Here is a 15789-nt window from a genome sequence, read left to right as displayed (position 1 = left end):
CTTCTGTTAAGGCACTGTGGCACCTGAAGCACTGCAGCTCTTTTTTTTTACAAGTGCCCAACAAAGCCTGATAGAATGATTATTACAGTCAGCAATACCACTAGACCACAGACAGACATCATTCCCGAGAAATGCCTTATCAAAATTCCTATGCCATCGTCTGAGGAGAATTTCACTTTTGTTTGTCGTCTCTGGGCCTCCCATTACACATGATCGTAACCGTAATAGAATACACATTACCATGAGTGAGTGATACAGTGGGATGGTTACGGGGGTTATGCTATCCTTTTATAAAACATTTGGCCAAAAAAATGAGCGCAAATAAAAGTATGGAACCATTTTCTTAATATAAGTTTCTTGATCGGATCCATTGCCTCCTTTTTGTAAATATTTGGATTTTCAAGGATCTGCATGAAATATCTAAAGACAGCTTCAACATTCCTCTTTATATTTCATTGCTATGATTAATGACTAATTATACCCGCACTCAGTTAACATTTCTAGTTAAACATCAAATGGTTTATTATGGGTCTCAAAATAAATAGACAGTGGATGACTGGTTGCATAGAAATAAACAGGTACTGATAAGAGGTTAGTCATGTTAGTGGTCAACTATTTTTAATTGGATCATTCTTAATACAAATGTACAATCATAATAAATCAGCATATTTAGTTTGCAGTAAATGTTGTTTACTGAGTTTCTTTATTGGTGTAAATAACGTAGAATTAAATATGATATAATAGAAATACCTACGAAGTGGATCTAACTATCTGCATTTGAACCTAAATGGGGTTTGACAATGGGGCTACTTTACTGTGGTAGTTTAAGATAATTGCAGATGCTATCAAGCTTTAACAAATCTAAAAGCTCTGGCGACTGCTTTATCAATTCTGATCTTTGATTTATATTGATAAAAAGTCTCACAAACCTTTTCAGAAGCTGATTTTGTGTACTGTGAAAGTATTATTGTTCATGGCATACCCATTTTCGTGGTTTTCATGGGTTTGGTAAACCATGGAAATTTCCCATTGTTTGTATAATATAGTTCTAAAATCAATGAAATCAAGAAATTTGTCAGTTATTTCACCAAATAATTAATTAGCCTGTAATGATAGATGCACATTGTTAAAAAAAAACCTTTCAGTAATATAGTACAATATTAGTTATAGATAGTACAAAATATATATAAGATATATTTTGTAAATAACATCACTTGTCATGTTTTCCACCAAGTCATCAGATATGTACATACTCAGTTATCAATGATAATTATAGGATTCATAATGAGTGAAAGTTGAATACTGCAAAATATAAACCTAAGAACACCATAAACAAGCCTAGGTAAGATAGTTATGATATGGAAATTAAATAAAGTGAGTTGATACTTTGCAATCCAGTAATTTGGGGATATTTGGCTACTTGAAATTGAGCATCTGTCATCACAGAAATTCTAGCAATCTTTATATATGATGTCACCAGTTTTTATGTGAGAACAATGTTAGAAATGTCACAATGTCTGCTTTGATCTATCAGATTTTAATGACATTGTGACAAGATCACAGATTTTAATGACATTGTGACAAGATCACACAACAATCAATTTTTTCTTATATAATTTGTTCATATACAATCATTCATGGTGTGATATAGCAAAATATCTAGAAGTGCATAAAATAACTGAATCATAGAGATAATAAATAATGACAAAAAGGCTTCAATATGTACTGAAAACTAGGGCAAGGCAAGCAAGTAATAAGACACTGTAAGTAAATATACACACACACACACAGAATATAATAAAAAACTAATTGATTTGAATAAAAAGCAATTTTTTTGTAATTAAAAATTTCCAACAAATGCTTTGTTTTTAGATATACATACTAGTAATACATATAATTTAGTAAAGACAGCATATAACTCTTTCCTTTTCTTTAAATCTTGAAATGATCCATGTGGTATAGCAAGAGAAATCTAAGTTTTAAGGCATGTATTTCTTTGTATACAAGCAGTATATAAGGGATATAATACTGCTTATTTAAGGCTTATTTCAAGGTTTTCAGACTAATTTGATTAAATTTTACAAATTCATAAACATTATTAGTGAGAGTACAAATTTTGAGCACATTAGCCCTGTGCAACTTACATGTTTCCCAGAATCCAGGGATGTTACAATGCCCTGTACAACCTTTAATGTTTCTCTGAATCCAGGGAGGTTATAGTGCCCTGTACAACTTACATGTTTCTCTGAATCCAGGGAGGTTATAGTGCCCTGTACAACTTACATGTTTCTCTGAATCCAGGGAGGTTACAATGCCCTATACAACTTACATGTTTCTCTGAATCCAAGGAAGTTATAGTGCCCTGTAAAACTTACATGTTTCTCTGAATCCAAGGAGGTTATAGTGCCCTGTACAACTTACACGTTTCTCTGAATCCAAGGAGGTTATAGTGCCCTGTACAATTTACATGTTTCTCTGAATCCAGGGAGGTCACAAAGCCCTGTACAACTTACATGTTTCTTTGAATCCAAGGAGGTTATAATGCCCTGTACAACTTACATGTTTCTCTGAATGCAGGGAGGTTACAATGCCCTGTACAACTTACATGTTTCCCAGAATCCAACGAGGTCACAATGTCCTGTACAACTTTAACATTAGGACATCCTGATTCTACAGTTAACATAGGTTTTTCCTCAACATCGAAATCTGCAAGGGTCTTAGTGATCTAAAGCAGATTATTATTAAGTTGACATAGTCATTCTAAAAAAAACTACACAGTTGTCGTTTAAAAGACCTTCAAAAATGAATTTCACAAAGTATTGTTTTTGAACTGTCTTTTTGATTGTTGTTCAAATCACAAGTCAGTAAACCTAATATTTTCAGAATACTAAGTAACCAAAGATACTGAATAAAAAATAGAGAAATACATCATTTGATGTTTCTTGGTTTTGTATTTTAGAGTACAAGTACCTCATTCTCAAGCTTCTGGTTAATTTTTTCCATGTAAAAAAGTTGTCATACCAGTTTATGTTTTTTTTCAACTTTGTAAAAACAACGAAGGCCATAAAACTATATAACACGAGTCATAACTTGATCATTTTCAAATTAATTTCCTAATACTTTAGCTACTAATATAGTGTACTGAAGAGAATACATCAGAAAATACTTTGTACAAATGCTCATGAATATAAATGTATATTGTACACTATAACATTAAAAAAAAAAGCAATGGAAAGAGTTTATAACGGGAGAAGCAAGTTAGGGTTAACCTGAGAACTAAATAAGGGATTAATCGGAGAACTAGATAAGGTTTTAACCAGCGAACTCAATTAGGGATTAATCAGAGAACTAGAAATGGGATTAACCAGAGAACTAATCATCAGAGAACTAGATATGGGATTAACCAGAGAACTAAATAAGGGATTAATAGGAGAACTCAATTAGGGATTAATCAAAAAACTAAATATGGGATTAACAATAGAACTAGATAAGGTATTAACCACAGAATTCAATAAGGGATTTATCAGGGAACTAGACATGGGATTAACAAGGGAAACTAAATAAGGGATTTATCAGGGAACTAGACATGGGATTAACAAGGGAAACTAAATAATGGATTTATCAGGGAACTAGATATGGGATTAACAAGGGAAACTAAATAAGGGATTTATCAGGGAACTAGACATGGGATTAACAAGGGAAACTAAATAAGGGATTAACAGAAGAACTAAATAAGGGATTGACTGGAGATCTAGATAAGTGATTAACTGGAGAACTAAAACAGATTGACTGGCGAACTAATTAAAGGATTAACCAGAGAACTAAATGAGGGATTGTGTTAAAAATCATGTTGTTAATATATCTTCTTGACACCACCAACGGACAGACAGTGGAAGGAACACATACCTTTTAATTTAATAGAAGGTATCTTAAAAGTACCATGCCACTATGTGTAGCAGAGGATAAAAATTCAGCAAGGCTTTTTCTACTTGGAAATAAGTTGAAACAAATACAAGCTTTTTACTTCAATTCTATCAATGTTTCTCTTTGCAATACAACACAATGAAAAATATTGAACAACTTACCTTTCTGTAATTAGTTATGGCCTTTATCAGTTTTGAAGCGGATATCAACAGTATTCCATCATTCGGGCACAGTGAAGATAGCTGTGGAAAGAAACTAGAAGCTCAAAAGAGCCTGAATCGCTCACCTGGTTAACCATTTGCTTATTTGAAAAAACTTGAGGAATGAGACAGGCTAAGTTAAAATCAACTAAACTGTCAAATGCAGGAAATGCTTTTCATAGCATTTTCATGACCTGAACCAGAATTTTGCTAAAGGCAACAGTTTGAATTTGTTTCAAAAACCTGTCTTATGACCCCTAAGTTCCATTTTCAGTATAGGCAGCCAAATCTATTCACGGATTAAAAATCACAACAGTCATTTTGAGCACAATACACTAAAGAACTATTATGCTTATTTTCATTCAATGATCTTAAATGGTTTTAGAAAAGAAGATTTTCAAAGTTGTACATGTGAAAAAAAAACAACAAAAAAACTGTTTCAGGGGTCATAACTCCTACATTAGTCAATGAATGGTTTTGAAAATTTTGGCATAGGTCCTTCTCATGATGCTTAACAATTTTACCCTATGTCAGAAATTTGCTAAAGGCAACGGTTGAGTTATTTGCAAAAAACTGCCATCTGACCCCAATGTTCTATTTTTAGTAATGGCTGCCATGTTTTTTCATGAATCAACAATCCGATATGTCAATTTGTGTGGGATACCCTAAGGAACAAAAATGCCAACTTTCATTGAATTCTGTGCAATGGATTTTGAGAAGAAGATTTTAAAAGTTGCACATGCGAAAAATGCAAAAAAAACTGTTTCAGGGGCCGTAACTCCTACATCAGTTGACCAATCGTTTTGAAAAATTTGCAATAGGCCCATCTTATGATACTGAACAATATTACGCTGCCAGAAATTTGCTAAAGGCAACGTTTTTTGAGTAATTATTCACAAAAAAACTGCAATCTGACCCCTATGTTCTATTTTTAGTAACAGCGGCCATGTTTTTTCATGGATCAAAAATCCCAACAGTCATTTTGTGCAGAACACCCTAAGAAACAACCTTACCAAGTTTAAAATCTGTCAGTCCAGTAGTTTCAGAAGAGAAGATTTTTCGAAAATTTGTTCACAACGACAACGACGACGGACGCCAAGTGATGGCATAAGCTCACTTGGCCTTTGGCCAGGTGAGCTAAAAAAAACGGGTCATAGACATAAATGACCAGGTTGTTGTAATGTTGAAAAACCAAGTTGGTAAACAGGAAGTAGAAGTGCTACAGACCTGAAATTGTATCCCAAAATATGGGACCCCTTACTCATATTACATAACAGTTGTTATGGTCATCTCAAGAATGTCAGATGAAAATTCTGGTAACAATATCTTCAATACATGTACATGTATATGTATATGTTCACTCAAGATATTGAACAAAATAAATATGATGAATTGTTGGTAATAATTTCTAGCTTGGAATTTGAACTGGGAACATTTTTATCTAATATTGCTTTGAAATTTAATTAAATTTAATTTAATAAGATTCAATATTTCAGATCAATACAGATTTACATGCAAATTTGACCACAGATACAACAAGAGGCTCCCAGGAGCCTGAATTTGACTCCATGAAGACTTTGGCAGGACTTATCATAAGGATCATTTCATCAATCAAAAGTTTCATTCTATCTGTTATAATTTTTAAAGATATTGACTGAAAACTGCAAAAAACATAATTTTTTGCCTTTCAAGGGCAATAAATCTTATATGGAGTCATGTGACAACTTTGATCCTTGGAGATTTTTGTAGGCCTTATAATAGGAATCATTTCAGCAATTGAAAGTTTCATTCTATCTATCATAGTTATCAAGATATATGATGAAAACTAAAAAAAAAGTCATTTTTTTTTTTTCACCTCTCAAGGGCAATAACCCTTACATGGAGTTGTCTGACAAATTGATCCCTGGAAACGTTTGTAGGCCTTATAATAAGGAAATTTCAACAATTGAGAGATATTGACCAAACCTAACTGTTTTGGAGATATATGCAAAAAGAACTACTGTATGACCCCTACGTTCTATTTTAAGTACAGGCGGCCATGTTTTTTAACCGATCAAAAATCCAAAAAGTCATTTTGTTAAGGATACCCTAAAAACAAAAATACCAACTTTCATTGAATTCTGTACAGTAGTTTCTGAGGAGAAGATTTTTTAAAGTAATAACATCAAAAACAGCAAAAAACTTCCAAAAAGGGCAATAACTCTAACATGGGTCAACACATTTTCACCAAAATTTGACCACAGATAGATCTCATCATGCTGAATACTTTTACCTATGTCAGAATTTGGCTAAACCTAATGGTTATGGAGATATCTGCAAAAATCTGCAGTTTGAACCCTATGTTCTATTTTTAATAACGGTGGCCATGTTTTTTAACCATTAAAAAATCCAAACGGTCATTTTGTGCAGGATACTCTAAGGAACAGTCATTATAAGTTTCATGCAAATCTATTCAGTAGTTTCAGAGGAGAAGATATTTGAAGAAATTGTTAATGACCACGACAGATGCCAAGTGATGGCAACAGCTCACATGGCCTATTGCCAGGTGAGCTAAAAATGTATATTCATTATGCTGAGCACTTTTAACCCATCAGAATTTTGCTCAACCTTTTGAAGATATATGGGAAAATCTTAAGCCTGACCCCAATGTTTTACAAAATGTTTAGTATCTGCAAACATGTTTGTTAATTCTACTTCAGTTCTATGCAGAATAACCCAAGAAACATTTATACCAAGTTTGGTTCTAATTGATCAAGTAATTTCAGAGGAGAAGAGTTACGAATAATTGTTAGCAACAATGATTGACACCAAGTGATTGGCCCAAAGTGTTTACAAGCTTTCATTTATAAATTACAGTCTCATGCAACATGAAGAAGTATGGTCCATGAAAGTAGTGCATATGATTGAGTCAACTTTAGCTATTCAAAACAGGAAAAAGAGAGATATTCCAATTCTAGAATATTCAGCATAGAAACTTTATGCATGAGGTTTTCCATAAACTTCACATGTAATTTAATTGTTATGCCACAAAATAAAACACAGATAAAATAAAAAAAAACCTCCAGTTTTAAAGGAACCACTTTATCACACGTATCTGTATATCAATATCACCAAGTTCAATTGATCCCAGACTACATGTATATCAAATGCTCAAAGCAGGGTTTGTTTGATTCATTTATCTAACTTTCTACATTGTCAGGGCTTAATGTAATCAAAATTCATATCATAAGTTAACATAAGAGATTTGCAACCAACTGAAATGTTATATTAACACAAGGCAGAGAATGTGATCTCGTACTACATGTATCATGTACAGTACATGTACTTAATCAACAATAACAACTTGATTTTAATGATCATACCTACTAAAGTATTGTGATTATTGAAATACATGTACAACATTTTTCTTTCTTCCACAGCAAACAAAAAGGAAGTATTGAAATCAAACTGCCTACCACCTACCCCTTTTTTCCCCGTAAAATAAAAATAATTTCATATTAAATTTCTAATATTCACTTTAACCTATCACAACTTTTTTGTTTCACAGGACAACTAAATAAAATCTTCAGTTTCCCAATTTTTTACGTCTTCAGGACCTCTTCTTCAATTTATTTCAGATCATTTCATAAAAAGGGGAGAAAGTAGTTAACTAAATACATGTAAGTGGAAAGGTCAGGGAATCTCATTCTCCACCGCATGATAATTTTATCCATTAACTGACTAACTAACAAGTTTAATTAATTCTTGTCTCTGTGTATATCATACATGTATATGTCTCGGATTTGGGTGCTAGTTAAAATGGCACTTTGTCAGAATGGCACCTATGTAAATAGTTACATGTAAAATGGCACCTGGTTAAAATGGCACTTGGTTAAAATGTAGTTAAAATGGCACTTATTTTCTACAAAATGGCACTTGGTATATTATTGTATTTTTGTAAAATATTTTTTAATCAATTGATGTCCCTGAGATATTTGAAGTTTTTTCATGTCACCTATACCCACAAACTACAATGTGGAGAGGTGACATAGCAGACTGAATGCCAAAGTGTCCACCAGGGGACCTGTGCCATTCTACTTCCTCGTCAGCGAACTGTTCAGGGAGTCATCAAATATTCCACTTCAGCTGAAACTGATATCAGAGGGTAAGCTGGAACGGTACCAACGTGCAAGTTGGCAGACCCAGCCAAAAGTCTTCAGTCTGTGGGACCAGTATTCCAAGTGACAGATAAGTGCCAGCCAGTTGCTGAGCAAGTGTGCTTCTGTGTATGGATCGTCGATGAAGGACTTTTGTTGTACAATGTATGTACATGTACATGAAAGATGTAATGATGGAAAGGACAGTAAATAAATTATTTTTAATTTAAAGTATTTTTAATGGTATGAATGTGAACCAAGGGTCCGGAAATTTTGACAGCCTATGCCAGTCATTTTATCAAACTTAGCAGACGTTTGTGTCAGTCTTGTTTAGATCGAAAAACTTAAAAAAAAAAAAATTGTTCATGTACATGTAGTTATTTAACATAAGTATTGGACTTTGTGTTATTTTATCACATATGCAGTCTTTTATGAAATATCTGAACGAGTGAACAAGTTTGCTTTCGACCACACGTGGATGTTCCAACATGTAAACAAAACATCGTATCTCTCGAACTTTTACATCACATTGGGAAACAGCTGAAAAATTCCAAGTGATAAAAAAAAAATGTTGATTATTTATAAAAAATATCTCGAATACATTCGCTATATTGATTTCAATGGGTAGTTGACTACTGCATTAAAAAGATTCAATCGGCAAATTAATAATTACAAACTACGACTAATTCGTAGTTTCAGCACCATATGTGCTTTCGTTACCTCTGAAAGACCGGCGGGAAAATGATCGATGGACATCTCAATCTTTTTCTTCATAAATCAAGTAATAAATGTATGAAAATTGTGTGAGTCACTTCAATTAATTCGTTTACGCAATGGGGCTGCACATGTACCGTTAATTCAATTATGCAATCAACTGATTAGTTATAGGTAAATCACAGTCGCAGGTGGCTGTACATCGGCTAAAATTGACACGCACCTGTCAATTAATTTCCAATAAACAATCAGGAGACAGGTCGACAGGATGTTCGTACACTAATAAAACCACACAGACTGAAATTCATACGGGTTGACAATATTTTATGTACGATATTGGATAATGGTCGTCGTACATTTGCAAAATTTGTCTGTCATTGACCAGCACTTTTGACCGTTTCTGGACCCATGATGTCAACATACATATATACACATGTAGAATCATACTGAATATAGTAATGATAACTAGTGCTTCATTGAACCATAATGTTATTTCTAGTGCTGTTTTAAAGATCATTCATATACTGAAAATTGTAATGTACATGTAAAATACATTTGACAGAATATGCAGTGTTTTTATGAAATATCATGAAAAAAATGTTTGCTTTATAAGCATATCCAGTGTTGTTTTAAACAGTCTCTATTATTCTTTTCTAGTTGTTATTCTGTTATTATATGATACATGTATAGTAAAATAATCAGAAATTTTAATTGTCTGTTCTTTTTAAAACAGTTTTTATCACAATTAATGCATGATATGTCTTGCAAAAAGACTTCAATTTTATATCCATCCAAAATAACCTCCAAAAACTACCTGGATGAATACTAAATATATCCGAGGATTTATTCCTATATTATTAAATAATGAAACATACATTTATGATGGGTGCCATTTTAACTATATACAGGTGCCATTTTGACCAAGTGCCGTTATGACTAGAATTCTCTTATTTGATTTATCTACATCCTTTGCTTTGGCTTCAAACTGTTTTACTTTTTAATAATCAGCATATTCATTATAATTCTACATCTATCGTTCTAGAATTTTACTGTTCCCGCTTATTAAGAACGAAATGTTTATATTTTAAACCAATTATAGTATTTAGGTACTCCAATAAGTGGAGGCAGGTATAGTCTATACTGACTATTGAGAAAAGAAGTGACGATAGATAATTTAAAGACTTGACTATACTTATCCAATCAAGGTTCATATATTGACCTTTTCTGCACACGTTACACCTGCTATTCCTCCACCAATAATTATATATTTAAAATATTGGCGTTTCTCTTCCATTTTCACATGATTTATTCTATTTGTTTTGGTTCTTGTCCTTTCCAATGGGCGCAGACATTATACATCCCCGGATGAAATTACGCTTCAATTCGGACTACGTGCCACTCGGACCACTTTAAAAGTGGTCCGAATGGCAACTAGTCATTTTATGACATTCTTTTTTACCAGTTTTTGATTTTACTGTAAATATTTGTAAGCACACGAGCCGTTTTCAGCAGAAATTATAGTTATAAGTTTTATGCTGAAGAAGGATATCGGTTATTAAATGTAAATTTTACCATGATTTGGTGATGTTATAGACGTTTATTTAATTTATTGTTATGTACCGCATCGTTTTTACCGATCCATCACTCCGTAAGAGTGATTGTTGACTTTTTTTTAGACGATTATATATATCTATATATATATGGATACTACTACGTCTGTAAGAGACGGTGAAATGTCAATGGATCTTCACAGCAAACCAACTGGTGGCTATAGTCACCAATACTTTTCTCCCAATAGTTGTCATCCAAAACATTATACTAAAAGCATACCATACAGCCAGGCACTTCAAATTCGGCGCATTTGCTCATCTAAGATACCACCAAAAAACGTCTAGATAAACTCCGTGGTCATTTATTATCATTTGGCTACAAATCAACAGACGTAGATCGGAGATTTTAACAAAAAAGGGTTCCTTTTGTGCTCGCTTAACATCCTAGCGCTTCCCCGGGGCCCCGGTCCTGGCATTCCGTAGACCTAGGAGTTTAAGAGATACCCTAGTAAGAGCAGAGATTTCATCTCAACCCAAACAAAATACAACGGGCCAGTGTCAACCATATGGAGATAAAAGATGTAAGACCTGTACCCAGATACTGCACACTCAAACGTTTAAAAGCTACTGCACTGGAAAGGAATTCACCATTTTTTGCAACGTGACTTGCAAAACCGAAAAGACCATATACCTTATCCAGTGCCGATAAGATATGCAGTACGTTGGCGAAACAGAATAACCTTTCAACAGGCGCATGAATGGTCATCGCAGTGACTACAAATGTAAACCAAACATCTCTCTAAATCGCCATCTTAGATCTACCAGACGCACACAGGAGGATCTCCATAACATTGTTGTTACGATCATAGAACATAATAACAACTGGTCGGAATGTAAATGTGTGTCTCGGGAAAGCTTTTGGATGAAAAAATTACAAACTTCTCCAGATGGAAAAAACGAGAAAAAATAACTAATTTTTAGGTCTTGGTCTAAAGTTGGTACAGCACTACATGCTATACATCAGTATTTTCTTAATTGTTTTTCTCAGTTAAGTCATTTCTATTTTTTTTTTTTTTTTTTTTTTTATAAAAAAACCGTTCTCGTTTTCATTCAGATCCCTTATAATTTGCTTATGTGTCCCTTAATAAAGGTGCAATCACCCATAGCGTGCGTGATTTTAGCGCAATTTGATTCCGCCCTTATATTTCAGGAAAAGAATGGTCATGCCTGATTCACTTTGTTTACAGACACATTACTTAACTAAAAAGATTGAATAGTACAATTCTGAAATTTCCTATTTTTCACCATCAGCCTCTCATTTTAAATGAAATATTAGCTTTAGTTCACTTTAAAATTGTTATTTAGTTCATCCTTATTATAACTGTTATAGGTATTAATTAATAATTCATATACTTACCCCAGAAATGAGTATTATAGTGCTATCATGCATGATAGACATAAAACAATAATAGTCAATTACTTTCAGACAAACGATACACTCATATTACCTGAATTTGAGAGGGTATTCAATCAACCTCTATTAAAAGTTTAACGCAGCATTTATATTTGGCAAACAAATTGATTATTGCTCTACTACAACCAGGCTTTAATACTCTACTTGTTTATAAGGGCTTACTTGTCTATACTGTCCCATGGTGATATCGGGATTCGAGGAATTTTCGACGATTTTCTTGGGAGAGGGTGTATTTTTTTAAACTCTTTGCCTATTATTTCATATTTATAACCATGAACCATATACTTATTCTTAAGCTTGAAAACAGAACTGTTTAATGGTATTTTACCATTTTTTAAAATTTGTTTTTGTTTATTGGAAAACTCCGATTATATGTCGGAGTCGTTATACGAGGACTTCGTCCTTTATAATTATTTAAATTGCCTAATTATACCATGAGTACTTTCATATACATGTATATAAGAACATCGGAAAAGTTGGCCTAAGTCCTTTAAAAACCGAATGAAAAAAAAATTAAATGAATCCTAGTAAGACAAACAATCAAATTCACATGCATTAATTGTAAGATCAATCATAAAACTGAATACGCACATTTCTTGGCGTTTGTTTCAATTTTCTAAGCCATCTTAAAAAATATTATTTCTAAATCGATCACCAAAATCCGTTTTTTTAAATAATATGTCATTGCCGAGTTAAGTAGATGAACCAGAAAGAATTATTTTGATATCATGATAAATTATCTTGATATCTTGAAAAAGCATTACAGCGCATTATCACGACATTTTAGCAAGAAAACAAGACAATTATGTCAACTTTATCTTATTTTTAAAATTATCATGATTATAACCTGGTGAAGTCGACTTAGTGTTGGCTAAATTAACATGTTAGCTTAATGATTATCTTGTCAAGTCAACTTAATGTTTAAAAATATCATGTTACATAATCTTAACATCTTGACAAGTCGCCACCATAATCCAATATCAAAGACAAACGTTTATTTCATCCACTATCGCAAGTCAACAGAGGTGTAGATGCAATTAATTTGTCTAACATCCTCAATCATTTAAATGCCACGAACAAAATTCCGCCGTACTTAAAAGACAAACCCATATTGCACCAAGTATTGCACCCAAAATTTCTATCTACACTATGGTATTGCAGGACCCCAAGACCGAGGACTTTAAAGCTAAACTGTTCTTACAAAGAGTAATCAAGGGTATCAGGATTCTAGCGGAAATCAAAAGAATATAACTCAGGGATAAAGACCATACATGGAAAACAGACAAACAAATCCAGGAACATAAAATAATTAAAATAATATATACAAAGTTACAAAAGTAAATGAGAAACTCGGACTTCACTAAAATTGGGAGCATGGACCAGGTGCATCGGTAGAGTAAGTGTCCTCTGCTTTTCTAGAAACACCCACTGAGCTGCTCATAAAAGTCAAATCCGGGGTAGGCGAAAGACGAAAGGAAACCTATGACACGTTAAAAAAAATGAGTTTTCATGGTTCAGATGGATATATCGTAACGAGTTCATGATGACGCCCATAAAACTTCTGTAGTGATGACTTCTATCTTGTAGCAACATAACCCTTTTCAAGTGAGTTGTGATATGAACACTCATACGCAGGTGCTGAAGGGATGTTGCCACAGATGAGAGGGAAGTTGACAATTCTCAATGAAAAGGCATCACGTTTGTCGTACAGTTTGGTCAATAGTTTTCATTTACCGTCGATTTCTAGGTGTAGGTCAAGATATGAGGCTGACTTCAAAGTGTCTGTAGTATTCTTTGGGGTAGATGCGATGTATCAAATGCCAAAAATTAAGATTGTTTAAAGATAATACGTCATCTATAAGTCAAATAAATGAATAAAACTAGCACAAGAAGACCTTGATTTACTGACATAGTAGGTAGTATGTAAAAACTGTGAGATCTTTAGTTTCGACACGTATGAAAGTTCTAAGTCGGTCAATGACCCTCAATTTTACATCAGTTTCCAAAGACATCGATGCAGCCAAAACACTGTCTACTTCACGTGACAAATATGTTGTTATACCAGCAGACAAAGCCCAAAATAACTTTTTCCCTCCGAGACACATTACACCCAATGCTAATTATCGGAGGTAGACAAGGAAAATGATAGCAGTAGTAAGACCTATACTGTTACCATTACCATTCTCTTCAAAGGAAAGATGATGGTAAACTAAAATCCATTCTATCTTCTTTTGCCCTCTCTACTCAAAACGATTATTATGATCTACCAACCATGTACTGGATTCCCAAACGCCACAAGAATCAATAAAAACAACACTTTATAGCTGGATCAGCAAAATATATACAAAATTTATAGCTGCAGAATGTTCCCTCTATATTGGTAACATATTGTATTTTAAAAATTGTATATATCGCCTCTACCCTAAAAAGCTCTCGTTCGCATAACAGAGTAAAAGACTTGTAAATCGGTCACTTGTTGAATTGAATGCCCTGCGTTGTTTTTCTCTCCTTCTTTCTCTTTTCAGAAGGCTAACACTAGTAACATACTTCTGAAATATTGGCGAAAAGGAAAAACTGATTGTTCAAAACTACGGCGACCACTCGAAATTTGGCCCATATAATGTTCGTTTAATTACATTTACATTAAAATAATGCATATTTATATACATAAATAAACCTAATTGTCAATGATCGAAAGTGTTAAAGTTTAAGATTTGTCACATTTATTAGTGCACAGTAAATCAGCATGATGGAGATATAATTACATCCTTCGACAATTCAGTCCATAGAATAACAGAAGAATACACGCAAGAATAAAACTTGTATAACACAAAAGAACTAACTATAGTACACACAGAAAAGAAAAAAACACAAACCCTACTAATACCGGGGTGAACTTGGGTACTCCCAAAAGATGTGTAGTTCCATATACTTATACAATTTTGTCGTTTCTAAATGTTTGTGTAACTTCGACAATTTCAGTTAGCAGATGAAATGACGCAAAAAAATGGCAGGAAATGAAAAGTAATGGTCTTTCAGATTTACACACTCTATGACTTTTCAGTATAAACGAGATATGAAGCAGACTACATATTTTTTTTAGATTCTTGTCATAGCACTGAATATGATACAATAAGTTTGGTACAAATTACAGCAATGGATAACTCAGATTTTTTAAGAACATTTCAAGACACTCTGAAAGAATGCAGGACCCTCGACTAGGATATTATCGATTGTTTTTTGTTACGGAAAACAGTTTTTGTAAGAATGATTATATGCTGTGTGGACACCAAATTTCTTTTGTCAAAACAGTACTGTCAGCTATAATCATAAACTGAAAAAATACCAGCTTATAGCAGATTCTTCAATTAAGTTAAAATAAGTTGAAAGGCAGGTGAAATAAAAAAAAACATTGTTAAACTAAAACAATACTGTCAAAAGATGTATACAAAAGAGAACTATAAGGGAAAAACACTGTCAAAAGTTGTATACAAAAAAAGAACTATTAGAGAAAAAACACTGTAAAAAGGTATATATATAAAAGAGAAATATAAGGAAAAACATTGGCAAAAGATGTATACAAAAGAGAACTATAAAATGTACACAAAAGGAGGACTATGAGGAAAATTCAAATATTGTCAAAGATGTATACAAAAGAGAACTATAAGGGAAAAAAACTCTGTCAAAAGATGTATACAATACAAAACCATACGGAAAAAACATTGTCAAAAGATGTATACAAAAGAGAACTATAAATATATACAAAAGGAGAACTATGAGGAAAATGAAAA

General features: G+C 33.0%; 1 protein-coding gene across 3 annotated transcripts in view; it reads right to left on the bottom strand.

The window, feature by feature from the left end:
- Window positions 1-10344, bottom strand: part of LOC148615284 (tRNA ligase complex-associated NAD(P)H dehydrogenase PYROXD1-like) — a 42890-nt gene extending 32546 nt beyond the window's left edge. The window contains exons 1-3 of one of the 3 annotated variants that reach the window (XM_088590083.1): window positions 10194-10344; window positions 4086-4166; window positions 2606-2725 (exon numbers count right to left, since the gene is read on the bottom strand). In XM_088590083.1, the coding sequence (XP_088446209.1) occupies window positions 2606-2725; window positions 4086-4166; window positions 10194-10268 (276 nt within the window). In that variant the 5' untranslated portion in view covers window positions 10269-10344. The remainder of the gene's footprint in view (window positions 1-2605; window positions 2726-4085; window positions 4167-10193) is intronic. The other 2 variants (XM_088590084.1, XM_088590085.1) reach the window with 2 other exon arrangements.
- Window positions 10345-15789: the final 5445 nt, after the last annotated feature.

This window comes from Perna viridis, chromosome 6 (assembly GCF_037379345.1).
Source record: "Perna viridis isolate PV_CMFRI_1.1 ecotype Kerala chromosome 6, ASM3737934v1, whole genome shotgun sequence".
Lineage (NCBI taxonomy): Eukaryota > Metazoa > Mollusca > Bivalvia > Mytilida > Mytilidae > Perna > Perna viridis.
This window is presented reverse-complemented; position numbering and strand designations above follow the sequence as displayed.